The sequence below is a fragment of the Myxocyprinus asiaticus genome, chromosome 3 (assembly GCF_019703515.2).
Source record: "Myxocyprinus asiaticus isolate MX2 ecotype Aquarium Trade chromosome 3, UBuf_Myxa_2, whole genome shotgun sequence".
NCBI classification, from domain to species: Eukaryota; Metazoa; Chordata; class Actinopteri; order Cypriniformes; family Catostomidae; genus Myxocyprinus; species Myxocyprinus asiaticus.
In genome coordinates this window covers 47,286,573-47,304,338 of record NC_059346.1, presented here as the reverse complement: position 1 = coordinate 47,304,338, position 17,766 = coordinate 47,286,573, and the positions used below count along the sequence as shown (strand labels likewise).

General features: G+C 40.2%; 1 protein-coding gene across 7 annotated transcripts in view; it reads left to right on the top strand.

The window, feature by feature from the left end:
* The first annotated feature begins 262 nt into the window (after positions 1–262).
* Positions 263–17,766, top strand: part of LOC127427691 (dynamin-1) — a 96,121-nt gene continuing 78,617 nt past the window's right edge. For 5 of the 7 annotated variants that reach the window (XM_051675444.1, XM_051675436.1, XM_051675453.1 and 2 more), the window contains exon 1: positions 264–635. In XM_051675444.1, coding sequence (XP_051531404.1) covers positions 475–635 — 161 coding nt within the window. In that variant the 5' untranslated portion in view covers positions 264–474. Of the gene's footprint in view, positions 636–17,766 lie in introns of all 7 variants that reach the window. The other 2 variants (XM_051675489.1, XM_051675481.1) reach the window with 1 other exon arrangement.

Sequence of the window (17,766 nt, the reverse complement as noted above, 5' to 3'; positions counted from 1 at the left end):
TTTAAATTATTAATGACTTATTTTGTTTAGCTTTTTTGCACACGTGTTAGGCCTTGCACTTATGCTTGACCTGAGAAAACAAAATTAGTACAAAATATGAAGGAAACGACACTCGAATGGTCGTTCCAAACGAAAGTAAGTTTATTGTTATTTTTATTTATAAACGCCCATGTCATGTCTCTACAGGTCCCCATCATGGCGCCCCCAGTGGCATGAGAAGGTACTGCAGCCGGCGCCTCATCGCCGCATCCCACCCGCAGATCACAAACAGAAGCTGTAGTCACTACAGTGTAGTGGACGCAGGCAGAGAGCTGCGGGTTGGGAGGAGGACGTATGTCGATTTGCAAAGCTGCCTGTAAAATTAAAGGAAACGCTGCAAGGGACAACATTCAGAAATTGCGGTGCTCCATTCAGGGTCGATTCCCTCATCTTTTCCCCACATTGTGAACTAGAGCAGGTTATTTTTCCCTAAAGATGGGCAATCGGGGAATGGAGGACTTGATTCCTCTGGTGAACAGACTGCAGGACGCCTTCTCTGCGATCGGACAAAATGCCAACCTGGACCTTCCTCAGATCGCGGTGGTCGGCGGCCAGAGCGCGGGGAAAAGCTCGGTATTAGAGAACTTCGTTGGGAAGTAAGTGACATCTGACGCCAAATTGATGTGCAACATTATATTCTACGTGCATCGAGACACAAGCATATTTAGAAGTCACACACTGCACTGCAAGAAACAAGCACCATAATCATGTATCAATGTTTATTTTTAATATCATCGAGCTATCTATAACAATGAGGAGCGAGATCATTCTTACTGGCCTGTTTTCAGGCAGGTTGCGCTTATAAATCAGGTGATTTTGTGATATCTACTCACCGACACTATAAACCTCTTTTCAGTTCCATGTTTTATTTAATGCTAAACATAGAGTCCTCAAAGTCTTCCACCAGTCTCTCGACGTGTACATCACCCGCATTTAGCATCCCCCAATGGGGAAGAGTGTCAGAAAATGATGCTGATGGCAGACGTGTGTGTCCTCTGGTTTTATGTGTATCAAAACCAAGCGAGCTGCCTAACTAGAGCGCATTTTGGGCATCATAGGCGCGTGTGGTGCTCTATAGCTTTCTGTGATTGGAAGAAAAGGACCCGTTATGCACAATAATAGAAGAATCTAGAGATCCGTTATTATATCATTCCACTGTTATTTCAGGGTTTGTTATTAGCCATACACAGAAGATATAAATGCACGCAGACGTTACTGAAAACGCGGATTGAAGTCAGTTGGGTTTAATGTTCACCGGCTCTTCGTATCGGGTGTACCTATAGTGTTCCCTGACATTTGTTTTTCGAATCGAGACGGATTTTATTGCCAATTATTTTAGGACCCCCTAAACAATTTGGGTTCGTGGTGGGGGTAACACATAAAAGTTTTTTTAGATAGACATTTAACAGTGCTATTTTTTATTATATATATATATATATATATATATATAAAAATAATAATAAACTATATATATTTTTATAAATAATGCATAACGTTTTATTTTCAAACACAAATATTCTTTGAATCAAGCAAAACAATTAGTAAAAAAAAAAATGCCTAAACGAATTATGAATGTACAAATTTACGACTTTTCTTGTTGGAAAATTCACAGATGTATAAAAAGAGAGGAGCACCATGTTCTTAAGTCTGTTCTGAGGCGTTACTGCTCTCAAGCTGTGTTATTTTATGCATTTTTAAGCAAGAAAACAAAAAGGGCGAGACTTAGTTGTGTTTAGTGTTGTTATTTTGGGATTTAGAACTGATTCTGTTACACTGTAAAAATGGTAAAAATTCAGTTAAATTTACAGTAAAATACTGGCAGCTGTTGTTGCCAGAAATTTCCCATAAAAAAAAAAAAAGATGAACATGTTTCAAGTGTAACGGGAGCCAGCTGGTAGGTAGTTGTGCAGTGTGTAAACCTCACTCCTCTGGCCTCAAGAGGTGCACTAGCGATTGATGCTAGGTGCTGTAGCCTTTAGCTTCCTCGTTAGCACGCCCGCCTCCTATGCCGGAGACATTGGTTCGAGTCCCGTTCAGAGCGGATTGAGCAGCACCGGTTACAGAGGTGCCATGACCCGGATGGGAGTGAGGTTTAGAGGGGTGAGTGTAACGGGAACCAGCTGGTACGTGATAGCTGTGCAGTATATAAACCAAACTCCCCTGGCCTCAAGAGGTGCACTAGTGACTGATGCTAGGGGCTGTAGCCTTTAGCTTCCTCGTTAGCACACATGCCTCCCATGCCGGAGATGCCGGTTCGAATCCCGTTCTGAGCGGGTCGAGCAGGACCAGTTACAGTGGTGCTGGGGCCCCGAAGGGAGTGAGGTTTAGGGAGGTGAGTGTAATGGGAGCCAGCTGGTAGGTGCTGTGCAGTATGTAATCCTCACTCCCCTGGCCACAAGAGATGCACTAGCGACTGACGCTTGAGGTTGTAGCCTTTAGCCTCCTCATTAGCGTGCCCACCTCCCATGCCAACGATTCCGGTGCGAGTCCCGTTTGGAGTGGGTCGAGCAGGACCGGTTACACAGGCTTTACAAAATGTAATTTTGATGCCCTATGCTTTACAGTTCACTACCATTTATATTATTTAATTATATAAACTTAATATACTAACCTTCTGGAACTATAAAAATCTGCTTTTCGCTTTAAAATGGATAGTAACTACAAAAGGCCACATAGTGACTTAAAGTTCATCAAGAGTGGCTCTTCCAGGAGCAATGTAGAGACAGTGCACAGTGTTACTCACACAAACATGAAACACCTTCAGGGTAACACATTTGACACTAAAATAATGCAATAAACATCCAAACTACATAAAATGTAACACAGAACATCCCAGTAATAATTTTACCATAAAATTACATCTATTGTCTTGTTAAATATATTATAATATTTTACCTTATATGTTAAGGAAACTATCTGTTAACCATTTAACAGTTTTTTTTTATTGTAGCACTTTTACATTCTTTTACTGTTAAAATTATAGATTTCAGTGAACCATCGTGGTGAAGAGTGGAGCTTTTGTTAAGGTTGAGGACAGGTACACAAACACCATGCTGTATGTTGCTTTACTCAAGTAGCTTAGAATTAAGCATGTTAATGTATGCTTTTGCTAGCTAGAAGTTAGCTAACTAGCACAACTTTAAAACAAAAATCAGTAATGTGACAAAAATATTAGGGACACAAAATCACTTTGATGCTACTTAAATGGGTCATTTAAAAATTACTTCATTCCATTATGTTGAAATTATGTGAAAAATTATGTTTTTGACAAAGAATTAATGAACTAAACCATAAAAAATATGTTGCTATAACCTAATTTATTCGCGTGGAATGGATGTACATGATTAAATCATGTAAATTCAAAGCATTTGATATATGCAGTAGCTGTGTATATAGCTTTTTCCCCCCTTGCATATCAGTGACAAACAACACAGGTTAGTCATGGTGTCAATAAAGTGTAACTTCTTTTTTACCTCTCAGAAAAAAATTTAATACATTGTCATGATTTGTTCCTCACATATTCTTTTGGTGCTTTAGTTTAAATGTGAGGGATATTCCACATGTATCTCATGTATATCATAGATAAACATCTGATGGTAAATTTTCCTCTGAGGTAAAAACACTTTATTTAGCACGAGTCAGATAATTGTTTTCACAGTTCAATGTAAAGCATGTAATGATGCAGTTGCTAATAATGTTACTGGCCAACTGGAGAATATTTCTGTTTTATTTACTTGCCAAAGGCATAATGTTTTTTTTCCGCATGTGGTGTATGTCGAGTGTTAATGTTGGACCCTGTTAACATTAATATCTAGTTAAGTAGCTATGTTGACATTTATGAATGACTATTCTTCTGTAAGAAACTCATAAATTGTCTGCTACCTCTTGTTTTTCTTCGCTCTTTTCTCATTTGAACGTCAGATTTCAGCTCCAGTTAGGGCCGCTGTTACTCAGGTCCACTATTATCCCAGGTCCGATGCCCCAGTGTGTGCTTTTAAGTTCAAGGAAGAGTCCTATTGAGGAAGGCTGGTGATAAGCTACTCTTCATCACGTCACCGGTTTCATTTTGTATAGGCTAATTGGACATATTTTTTATCAGTTTTATAAACTATTTTTGCCTCCACCCTTTTCTTGAACTGTTTGCTATCCTGTAACTATCATCATTATCTTATATCTGGCTCACATCCAGATGAACCCTGTTTGTATTCAGGACTATGGACAGTTCTTCAAAACATCCATTTGGGGAGGTTGAGATCTCTTGATCTAAGACGGCCACAAAATTACATGTTAGAGCCCAATAAATGACAGTACTTACAAGGCAGCACTGTTTTGATATTATTATTTTTTTATCCACAATTTCTGTAATCAGTTCAGCTCCAGCCTCGTAAAGTACATCCTTCAAAAAAGCTTTTGTTTTGTAGATCATTTCCAAAGTTTTAGGTGCTCTATTTTGATTTATATAAACCATTTGAAAAATTCGAGATTAAAAATGAAAGAAAATCTTCCATTCACATACAGTACATCGTTTGAATGCTAACCCTTCAAAATCTAACCAACAGCAATTTTGGCATTATAACATTTGCATTCTGAATTGCGATCGGTCTTCTTTCTTGCATTTCTTTGCATACTAAATTGTGAATTGTCTTTTTCTTCTTGGGTCTATTTAACCATTCAAAGTTGCCTACACTGCAAGGACGGTGTAGCATTATGTGTTGAAAATAAGATGATAACTGTGCAAAGTGACTGATATGGCATTTGCTTTACAAAGCCTAAAACCTAAGCTTGCCTAAAGCTTTGAGACTTTTCTTACACTGCCTTTAGAAGATGCAATCCCTTCTGAAATAAAAAAAAACTGCTTAAACCAGCTTAAGGTGGCATGCTGGTCTTAGCTGGACAGGTTTGATGGTCTTAGTGTGATTTTGGGCACATGCCAACTGGTCAGACTTGGAGACCAGCTGGCCGAGCAGCTAAACCACCTGAACACCACATTGGCCAGGCTGGGAGACCAGCTAAACTTCAGCTTAAACCAGGTAAGGCCAGGAAACCACCTTAGGCTGCTTGGAGCAGTTTATGCCTGCAGGGATGTTTTTTTGGGGGGGGGGATCAGGAAGAACGTTTGCATTTGTAATACAGAAGGGTTATTTTCAGGCTACACTTCAGAAACACATCGCTCATATGGATAGCAGTTTTCCAGTCCTCCTTCAATAAGCTCTGAACACTGTAAGCTTTGTATGCTACAGTTTTAGCCATGTGAACAAACATTCACATCAGAGTGAGGTTGATATTAAGTCTCAACAGTAACGTTGTGATGCGGTTGTGCTCTCATCAGACCCTCATTGTTATTTAGCAAGACCTTCACAGTTCACACAGTGTTATTGGTCATGCTACACTGTGAGCTCTGTGGAAACTAAAGTGTCTGTCAAGCTTGTCAGTCACAAACAGCTCCATTGACTGGCAGTTCAATGCTTACAGCTGTTAAAAGAAGGGATGCACAGTGGTGTGCAGTGACAGTTGTTTGTCATGAAATGGTGTGCACTGTACAAATTGCCAGGATTTTACAAGAAAATTTCTGACAATAAAATACTGTTTTCAGATTTTTTACTGTGAAATAAATGCCATTGTCGGATAATACTGTAAATATTTTTTTTTTTTTAAGATTAGTGTTCCCTTTGACTGGGACCATCAGCTTTATTTATTTGAATTAATTTGAATTAATTTTCAGTCAGTAGTGTAATGCATGTAGTGTAGAATGTAATTGGTTGCTCTGTGTTACTTGGAGAAAATAAGCTAAATGACAACTTTTATTTTGTGTGGCAATGTTAAAGTACAAAAATAATATAATGTTTCGAAATACTACAATACTGTTGCAGTAAGTTGCTTTTTAAATTTTTTTTATCTCTGAAAAACTTTTAGTAGGAGTTGTAAACAGTGTTACAATTTTAGAACATTTTGTTACTTGATTTCATTATGTTCTGTCGATTTAAATTTTTAACATGGATGTTTACTTAATCCATTTGAGTTGGGACTACATGAATACTTTTTGTGGTGTTAATGTAGCATTAATGGAACTGGGCAGGGGATTAGCTTTTCCCAGCATGATTTGCAGGGGACTCAAAGGGAAAGTAAATGTTCAAATTAATTGTTATTTTATGTGTTTTTGTGCAAGATAAATACACTATATTGCCAAAAGTATTCGCTCACCCATCCAAATAATTGAATTCAGGTGTTCCAATCACTTCCATGGCCACAGGTGTATAAAATGAAGCACCTAGGCATGCAGACTGCTTCTACAAACATTTGTGAAAGAATGGGCCGCTCTCAGGAGCTCAGTGAATTCCAGCGTGGTACTGTGATAGGATGCCACCTGTGCAACAAGTCCAGTCGTGAAATTTCCTCGCTACTAAATATTCCACAGTCAACTGTCAGTGGTATTATAACAAAGTGGAAGCGATTGGGAATGACAGCAACTCAGCCACGAAGTGGTAGGCCACGTAAAATGACAGAGCGGGGTCAGCGGATGCTGAGGCGCATAGTGCGCAGAGGTCGCCAACTTTCTGCAGAGTCAATCGCTACAGACCTCCAAAGTTCATGTGGCCTTCAGATTAGCTCAAGAACAGTGCGTAGAGAGCTTCATGGAATGGGTTTCCATGGCCGAGCAGCTGCATCCAAGCCATAAATCACCAAGTGCAATGCAAAGCGTCGGATTGCAGTGGTGAAAAGCACGCCACCACTGTAGTGCTTCTAACAAGCATGTATTTAGCATTCTAACATTCACATTCACTAGTTAGTACATAAATAAATAAAAGACATATAAATTAGTTACATTCACACGTCAAATGTTTTTGGGTTTACCCAATTCAACTACTGTAGGTTCTTTCTACATAAAGTGTTTGTGTTGAGATAACATAGTAGTTTTAAGTTAAGAAAACTCATTTCAGGGAGGGTCGCCTGACGCCATGCGAGGATCGAATGTGTGAACTGCAAGCTCTGCGCACTTTGCTAGTTTTAACACTTTTAATGACATAAACTGGTGAGATTCGATACACTCTGTTCTAGGAGGACAATATGTCAAATAATTCAAAATCCTCGGGCTCTGGAGAGATTAAAAGACACTTATGTGCTCAAGTTGATTCCCCCGAGCAGGCCGCGAGCCTGGGAGTCAATTTAGTCAGGGAAGTGTGGGAAATGCAGCGAGAGATGCTGAACATGTCGGCCAATGCTGACGAAGATCATTGCTGACTTGGAGGATCTTACTGTGATACGGCGATCGATCACTGCCATGGAGGCGAAGTTCCTTGATGTGGTTACAAGAGTGGAGAATGTCGAGAAACGGATCGATTACCTGGTGTCATCGGACAGGGAATTATCTGCTAATCCGCCCGCGTCAAAAACAGATTTGGAATCCATTTTGGAAAAATTGGAAGATCTCAAAAATAGGAAACGAAGGAACAATATTCGAATTGTTGGAATTCCTGAGCATGAAGAGGGCAGAGATATGGTGAAATTCCTGGACGAGCTCTTCCCGAGTCTGCTCAACATAACAGGCCATGAACTGGAAATCGAGCGAGCTCACAGAGTCCCGGCTCGCAGATCTGCTGAGGGAGACAGGCCCCGATCAATTCTGGCCAAATTTCTGAGATCTTCCGATAAAGATCTTGTGTTACGCGAGGCGAGGAGGAAAGGAAAGCTTTCTTGGAAGAATCACAATATTTTCTTGTTCCTGGACTTTGCGAATGCGACGAGAGAAACACGATCGGTTCAAGGAATGCAAGAAACTCTTACATCAATGGAAGATCGCTTTTGCACTGATGTTTCCGGCCAGACTGAGAATAGAAACGAAGGATGGTCGCAGGGTATTTACGTGTCCAAAGCAAGCACTGTTTTTTATAAAAACAATGGGTGAGTAAGCCATTTGGGGTTTTTCATGTAGCTCCAGAGTGGATTAACTCGCTGTACTTACTCTGGCTGTCTGAGGAATATTTTTGTTTCTTTTTACGCTGGCTCCGTCGAGCGGATGGAGTTTGTTTTGTGGAATGACTCCTTCAAGAAACTTTTGCATGGATGGAAGATCGCTTTTACACTGAAGTTCCCGGCCAGATTGAGAATGGATACTAAGAACGACTGCAAAATATCTTCATGCCTACACAAGGATGTCTTTTATAAAGTTAACGGACTGAGTAAGTCATGGCGTAGGTTTTTATGCAGCCTCCGAGTGAATTTGACTCGCTCAATACACACTTGACCATTCGAGAAACCGGGGCACCTGTTCTGTTTTTTTGTTTTTTTGTGCTGTTCCGCCTAGTGGCTGGTGCTTTTTTTGTTGAATAACACTCCTTCGGGACAGTTGTAGTTGAATCTGTTCGTTCTTTGTGCTTATGCCTCCTGTTGGCTGGAGTTTGTTTTTGTGGAATATTTTTAAGGGACATTAGAATGATTACGTCATCTGCCGAACTCATAACAACTGGCTCACTGAACCCTTGTCTGTCTGTCCGAGGAAACTGAACGGCTTTATATCAGCTGGAATTTGTTTTGTGGAGGAACACACCTTCGAGTCAGTTCTGTGAATGAATCTATATGTTCTTTGTGTTTATTCTGCCTATTGGCTGGGGTCTGTTTTACAAAGTATTTTCTGTTATGTAATTTTGCCTTACAAAATTTGTGCAGAATCACCGGACTTGAGCAATCCGATGGTAAAGTTGTCGCGGGGGCTCTCGTATGCGTACATGTACCTTTTGAGTTTAGAGGGATTGACGCCGGTTGGCGCTGTCGTGCGCGGGGTTAATGCGCACGTTTTTCCTTTTTCTGTTTGTTTGGTTCGGGGGGAGTTCGGAATTTGATTGTTGCAGTAATGGGGAATGTGGTCTGTATAATGTATATTATACCAATATGTCAAATGTTAATATGAGTGGATTGTCTCTCTCCACATGGAATGTGAATGGGTTGGTGCACCCCATAAAAAGAAGGAAAGTTATTTCTTTTCTAAAGCGTAAGACATATGATGTAGTGTTTCTTCAACAAACACATCTTTCCCAGCAGGAAGCTGAAAAATTTGGGAAGATATGGGGTGGACATGTTTTCTTTAGTGCTGGCTCAAGTAAGAGTAGAGGAATCATTATACTGATAAATAAACATTTACAATTAAAATGTCTCAAACAGAGCAAAGATAAATTAGGAAGAGTCATTATTATTTTAGCAGAAATTCAGGGGCAAATCTTATTTTGGCTAATATTTACGCACCTAACGCTGATGATCAGGGCTTTTTTATAGATCTTGAAGGGATGTTGCAAGCCGCTGGCACACCTTATGATATAATATTGGGAGGAGACTTTAATCTTTTGATGGACTCAGTCCTTGATCATAGTGAAGCAAAAGTGTGTAAGCCACCTAGAGCAACACTGACGCTTCTCAGGATGTGTAAAAATCTTGGTCTTGCAGATATTTGGCAACTTTTGAACCCATGTGGTAGAGACTATACATTTTTTTCATCAGTCCATAAGATTTATTCTAGGATAGATTTTGTTTGGATATCTAAGTCCCTCATTTCATCCGTTGTTGATTGCTCAATTGGAAACACCTTAGTCTCAGATCACGCCCTGGTGAGTTTAGAAGTGTTGCCACATACGGAGAAAAAGAGATCATATAGTTGGCGCTTTAAAGTATCCCTTTTGCAAAATCCTGATTTCCAACAAATGTTAAAGACTGAAATCAATGTTTATATGGAGACCAACTGGTCCTCAGTATCCTCTGTTGGCGTGACTTGGGAGGCACTTAAGGCAGTTCTTAGGGGCCGGATCATACAGTATGCCTCATTCATCAAAAAATCCAAAGCACAAGAACTCAGGGAATTGGAAGGGAATAGTAAAAGTGCAGAGGCAGAGCTGAAGCGCCGAATGTAGTCTAATGGCCTCAGGGAATTGAACTGATTGAAATACGGATATAATACTATTTTGTCACAGAAGGTGGAGTTTTGGCTATTCAGGGCAAGACAGTCATACTTTGAGTCGGGGGACAAATCAGGGAAGCTTTTGGCTAGATATATAAAACAGAGAGAGTCTTTTTCTACCATTCCCTCAGTGAAATCTGCTGGTGGTGAAATATTTACCTCGGCCATTGATATTAATAATGCTTTTAAAGAATTCTATATTGATCTCTCTAGTTCCACATCTACGTCTACTGATGAAGACATTAGAACTTCCTAAACTGATGACTGAACAAAAAAATTATCTTGATTCTGAGATAATCTTGGAGCAGCTTGGTGAGGTAATTAAGGCCTTGCCCACAGGCAAGGCTCCGGGGGCCAGACAGCTTTGCTGCTGAATTCTTTTAGATCTTATGCTACAGAACTGGCTCCACTTTTACTAGAAATTTATACGAAAACATTAAAGAATGGAAAGCTTCCACCAACCATGACACAAGCCCGGATCAGTCTGATTCTTAAAAAGGACAAAGATCCAAGCGACTGTAAGAGTTACCATCCAATTTCCCTGATCCAGCTAGATGTTAAAATATTGTCAAAAATTTTTGCTAACCTATTAAGTAAAGTTATGACATCTCTTATACATATAGATCAGGTGGGGTTTATTCGGGGCCGTAGCTCTTCTGATAACTTTAGGCCTTTCAGTAATATCATGTGGTCAGTGGCGAATGATCAGACTCCGGTCGCTGCCAGCTCACTTGACGCTGAAAAGGCGTTTGATATGGTAGAATGGGATTATCTTTTTAAGATTTTGGAAATGTATGGGTTCGGGAATACTTTTATTGGATTAAGTTACTTTATAGACACCCGGTAGCGGCGATACAAACAAATGTATTAATTTCATATTATTTTACTCTGGATAGAGGCACCCAGCAAGGTTGCCCTCTTTCCCCATTATTGTTCTGTCTTGCCCTGGAACTATTAGCAGCCGCGATAAGAAAGGAGGATGATTTTCCAGGGGTGGTGGCGGGAGGTCTGGCGCATAAGCTTTTGCTTTACGCAGATGATATTTTATTATTTGTCTCTGAACCTACTATATCTATGCCTTGCCTCCACAGAATTATTAATTCCTTTTACTAAGTTCTCAGGATACAGAATTAATTGGTCTAAATCCGAAGGTTTGGCTCTGACAGCATACTGTACGGTAACGGCTTTTCTGCCCGGCGCCTTCCAGTGGCCCAAACAGGGCATTAAGTATTTGGGTATTTTATTCACAGCAAATTTGTGTGATTTAGTTAGTTAATTTTGACCCTTTAATTAAAAGGTTTTCGAGCGATGTTGGCAGGTGGGCTTCATTACATTTATCTATGATTGGGAAGGTTAATGTTATTAAAATGAATTGTATTCCAAAATTCAACTACCTGCTACTTTCTCTCCCTATAGATGTTCCCCTCTACAAGAACCAATTCCACGAGTTCTTGTGCTTTGGATTTTTTGGAGAATGAGGCATACTGTATGATCCGACCCCTAAGAACTGCCTTAAGCGCCTCCCAAGCCATGCCCACAGAGGATACTGAGGACCAGTTGGTCTCCATATAAACATTGATTTCAGTCTTTAACATTTGTTGGAAATCAGGATTTTCCAAAAAGTTTTGCCATGGCCCTCACAGTCCCCCGACCTAAACATCATTGAAAATCTGTGGATAGACCTCAAAAGAGCAGTGCATGCAAGACAGCCCAAGAATCTCACAGAACTTGAAGCCTTTTGCAAGGAAGAATGGGTGAAAATCCCCCAAACAAAATTAAAAGACACTTAGCTGGCTACAAAAAGCGTTTACAAGCTGTGATACTTGCCAGGGGGTGTTACTAAGTATTGACCATGCAGGGTCCTTTTTTGTTATTTTGAAACTGTAAAAGATGAATAAAAAAGGTAAAATTGCTTAAAATATTAAAGAAATGTGTCATCTTTAACTTTAAGCCTTTTGGAAATCAGGCTATCTTTTGCTCACTTAGTACATGAATGTTTTGCTTTGTTATGTGTCATGCTTGAGGAGCAACCAATAAAAATGTTAATCTGAAAAGAAAACTAATTTCCAGCATGTGGAAATACTGTCCACGATTGAATCAAGTTCAGCAAAAGAGTTATTTGTTTTAGTGTAAAAAGTAAACTCTGAACATTACAAAACAAGTAACTAAAAGCGACAACAAAAACAGCAGCAGCAAAATAAACCAGTAAATTGTAAAAAACGCACAAAATGTATTCATCCATGCGTGCAATTAGCCAGCATTGTACTGTGGACATCCCACTATTACAGTTAATAAAAGTGTGTAAATTTCTAAGAGATTATTGTAAAACAGATACAGCTAATCAGTGTGATTACAACACAGTACTACTACAATACAGTCATTTCCTGGAAATGGAAATGATATGACATTTCTGTGTTAAAGGAATGTTCCGGTTTCAATACATGTTAAGCTCAACATCATTTGTGGCATAGTGTTGATTTCAAAATAAATAAATATAATTGACTTGTTTATTATTATTTTTTTTAAATAAATCGTGGTTACAGTAATGCACTTACATGAATGGGGCCATAAACGTTAAAATACACACTGTTTGCGATAGTTACATGTTGAAGCTCATGTCCGTTCCCCCCCCCCCCCCTTTATAGTAAATGTAAATGAATGTAAGCAAAGTGACATCAGGCCCAAGGGTGGGGAGCATGAGCTTCAAAAGGTTCAAGTCAAAAGAGCCCATCTCCAAATCTCCTAATGATATTCTGGTCCCTATACTGCTCCTTTTCTGTTAGTCTTTGAGATTTTTTACAAATCATCATGATGGCGCCGCGGATGGCTGCCTCGGTGTGGAGCTCCTCAGTTCTTTTGTTGTTTTTGTTTGTTTGTCCTGTGTTTAGTAATCTTTTTCCAGTCAGACGAACTGCTGAACATTCGACAGCATATACCAGACAATCTTTTCCCAGTTTTCGAATATTCAGACATTTTGCTAGACATTTTAGTTGGAGGCGCAGCTCTGCTGTTCAAGAGATGCAGGTGAGAGAGACGAGCCGGTGTGCTGGTCAAACTCCATGGGAACGGATTTCGAACAGCGCTGCCGAGTATTCACTTAGCGAATCTCCGCTCTCTTCCTATTAAAATGGACAAACTACATCTCCTCACCCGCACAAACAATGACTTTTCAACCTCTGCTGCCTTGTGCTTCACAGAAACCTGGCTGAGTGAAGCCATTCCGGACAGCACGTTACATCTGCCGGGCTTCTAGCTGTTCAGAGTGGATCGCATCGTGGAGTTTACGGGGAAAACGAGAGGCGGTGGAACATGCTTTTATATCAATGAAAGTTGGTGTACAGATGTAACAACGTTAAAGAGGATGTGCTGTCCTAATTTGGAAGCGCTCTTTATGAACTGTAAGCCTTTCTACTCGCCGCGGGAGTTTTTCCTCGTTTATTCTGGTGAGTGTGTATATCGCACCAAACGCGTGTGTGAACACAGCGCTGCAACAGTTGGCTGATCAAATCACAGACACAGAACAACAATACCCGGACTCAGTTGTTATTATGCTTGGGGATTTTAACAAAGCAAATCTCACACGTGAACTGCCCAAATACAAAGAGCACATCACATGCTTCACCAGAGACAGGAACATACTGGATCATTGTTACACAACAATAAAGGATGCTTATAGCTCTGTCCCTAGAGCAGCTTTGGGACTCTCTGATCACTGTCTGGTTCATCTTCTTCCAACCTACAGGCAGAAATTTAAATCTGATAAGCCTGTAGTAAGGACTGTAAAGAGATGGACCAATGAAGCAGAGCGGGAACTACAAGCCTGCTTCGATTGCACGGATTGGAATGTTTTTGAGGCTGCAGCCACAAACCTGGACGAGCTCACAGATACTGTTACATCATATATCAGTTTCTGTGAGGATATGTGCATTCCTACTAGGACTTATTTAAAGTTCAACAATGACAAACCGTGGTTTACAGCAGAGCTCAGGCAGCTTCGTCAGGCCAAAGAGGATGCTTACCGGGGTGGGGATAAAGTCTTGTAAAATCAGGCCAGGAACACACAGAACAGGAAAATCAGAGTGGCTAAAAGAAGATACTCTGAGAAGCTGAAAAACAAGTTTTCAGCTAACGACCATGCATCAGTGTGGAGTGGCATGAAACAACTCAAATTACAGGACTCCTACCCCCAACCCTGTAGGGAACCAACAACTTGCTGATGACCTGAATGTGTTCTACTGCAGATTTGAAAGGCCCAATATCACACCCCATTTTGACCTTCACTTCACACAAACACCAACACCTCCTGCAACCCCCCTCCTCCCCCCTCCTGCTACTCAACCTGCACTTAAGATCTGTGGAGATGATGTGAGCCACGTCTTTCGGAAACAAAAGATGAGGAAGGCTTCAGGCCCAGATGGTGTCTCACCAGCGTGTCTTCGATCCTGTGCTAACCAGCTGGCCCCCATCTTCACACAGATCATCAATAGATCACTGGAGCAGTGTGAAGTCCCATGCTGCTTCAAACGCTCAATCATTATTCCTGTCCCAAAGAAACCAAAAATCACAGGACTTAATGACTACAGACTTGTCGCCCTGACGTCTGTGGCCGTGAAGTCATTTGAGAGACTGGTGTTGGCCCACCTGAAGAACATCACTGGACCCTTTCTAGATCCCCTTCAATTTGCTTATCGAGCAAACAGGTCTGTGGATGATGCAGTCAACATAGGATTGCATTATATCCTGCAACATCTGGATTGACCAGGGACATATGCAAGGATCCTTTTTGTGGACTTCAGTTCAGCTTTCAACACCATCATCCCAGCTATACTCCAGAATAAATTACACCAACTCTCTGTTCCCATGACTTTCTGTCAGTGGATTACCAGCTTTCTGACGGACAGGCAACAGCTTGTGAGACAGGGGAAACTCACTTCCAGCACCTGTACAATCAGCACTGGTGCCCCCCAGGGATGTGTGCTCTCCCCACTACTCTTCTCCCTCTACAACAATGACTGCATCGCCAAGGACCCCTCTGTCAAGCTCCTAAAATTTGCAGATGACACCACTGTCATCGGCCTCATCCGAGATGACGATGAGTCTGCATACAGAAGGGAGATTGAACAGCTGGCTGTCTGGTGCAGTCAAAACAACCTTGAGCTGAACACGCTCAAAACAGTGGAGTTCATTGTGGACTTTAGGAGAAACACCCCAACACTGACCCCCCTCACCATTCTAAACAGCACTGTGGCAGCAGTGGAGTCATTCAGGTTCCTGGGCACTACCATCTCACAGGACCTGAAGTGGGAGACCCACATTGACTCCACTGTGAAAAAGGCCCAGCAGAGGTTGTACTTCCTTCGCCAGCTGAGGAAATTCAACCTGCCACAGGCACTGCTGATACAGTTCTACTCAACAGTCGTTGAGTCTGTCCTCTGCACTTCAATAATGGTCTGGTTTGGTTCAGCTACGAAATCAGACATCAGAAGACTACAAAGGACAGTTCGGACTGCTGAGAGGATTATTGGTTGCCCCCTGCCCCCCCTTCAAGAACTATACACTTCCAGAGTGAGGAAAAAGGCTGGAAAAATCACTCTGGACCCCACTCACCCTGCCCACTACCTTTTTGAACTGTTTCCTTCTGGCCGACGCTTCATAGCTCTGAGCATCAGAACCGTCAGGCACAGGAACAGTTTTTTCCCTCAGGCTATCCATCTCATGAACAGTTAAATTGCCCCATTGAGCAATAACGATGTGCAATACACAGTTTAGTCTTTCTTATATTTATCCAACCTCTTCTGCCATTTCATTCCTCTAAAAAAAAAAAAAAAAAAAAAAAAAAATCTGTATGTAACAGATTTGTATTTGCACGTACATAACATATTGTATTAGATTTGCACTACCCATGTTTATGTTTGTATGTATGTATGTGTGTGTCTGTACATATGTGTATAATTATTTTTTATTTTTTATTATTATCTATGTCTTGCTGCTGTTTTTGTATTGTTTTGGTAATGTTGTACACTGGAAGCTCCTGTCACCAAGACAAATTCCTTGTATGTGTAAGCATACTTGGCAATAAAGCTGATTCTGATTCTGATTCTGATGTTTTATCGTCGAACAGGTGGAAATTGTAAGTTTGATCACTTAGAAGAGTAAAAAGACATCTCTGTTCTACATTCATGTCCTTAGCATAAAAAGTGTGGGAAGTTACACACCACAAATTAATAATGTGGATAAGAGGTTTGTTCAAGGATGAGCAACAGTAGTAGTGATGTGTGCCTTAGCAAACAGCACTAACTAGAGCACTTAATTAATTCACAGCAGCCCTAAAATAAACTGTGTTTGGCCTTATTCACTAAAGCTTAATCATACATTGAAGAGTTGTGAAGCAGCTTATGGGAGAATCAAAGTGTGAACATTAAATGCTCATAAGAGATGATGATGGTGGTGATATAAGAGGCAATTATGATAAGATACTTATCTATCAACTTTATGATGGCATTATCATCTTCATCAACATTTTCAAGATGAATTACATAATTGCACTGTCATAATTTGTATTAGGGTACACTCTTAGAAAGGTTCTATATAGAACCCTAGGGTTCTTTACTCAGCTCCAGAGAACCCTTTATGCCAAAAAGGTTCTATTTACAAAGATTTACAGAACAAATAACACTTTTTGCACAGAAGGGTTCACTGGGTTGACAATTGCTTAATGTGAGTATGTACAGTACTGTGTAAAAGTCTTAGGCACATAAGATGTTTCATAAAAGCATTTGTCTTAAGATGGTTATTTATATCTTCAACTTTAGTGTGTCAATAGGAAATATAAATGTTAGACTCCCAAACATTACATTTACAAATAGAAAAGATTAGAATAGAAGAACAGGGAGCCCTGCAACAGATGTCATGATCCCCACAAAGCCCCCCACTGAACATCGTGTCAGTCTGAGATTACATGAAGAGACAGAAGCAATTGAGACAGCCTAAATAGATAGAAGAACTACGGCCAATTCTCCAAGAAGCTTGGAACATCCTGTCTGCCAACAACCAAGAAAAACTGTGTCCAGGTGTACCTAGGAGAATTAGTACTGTTTTAAAGGTGAAGGTGGTCACACCGAATATTGATTTAGCTTTTTTTATGTTTACTGGACTTTGTATGACATTAAGTGATAAATTAAAACTATTTATGTCATTATTTTTGAAGACATCCTCACTATGCAACATTTTTCACAAGTGCCTAAAACTTTTGCACAGTACTTTATGTATTGCGTATGTGTATGCATAAATTACATTATTGAAAGTTTTGTTTATAAATAATTTTGAACATTACACTACATTACATTGGCATTTGCATTTCATACTGCATAAAAATAAAACTTATACAGTGTACTTCTACAGCTTTGGGTTTGATTAGAAAAGGATAAATGGCAGATGATCAGATCCAATGTCCTTTCTCATTTAGACGACAGGTTTATCTTAGTATTAGAGTCTATAGTATAGTCTATTCTTGACTCATAATTAAACAAAAGATGCAAAAAATTGTGTTTATCATAAACAGCAAACAACTTGAGCAAGTAGTGCTGTTTTTTCCTCCTATCTACATTGCGCAAAGGCACATTTAAGACGTGAGTGATCAAAACGCGTGAACATCCTATTTGAAATTTCAATGGTCACAGAAAGGCGGTTGAGCTGATAGCTTGAGGGCGATGGTACCTTAGTAAGTAATAAATGTAAATTAATTTGTTGATTAATTTTATGTATTTCTTTTTTTACCTAACTCC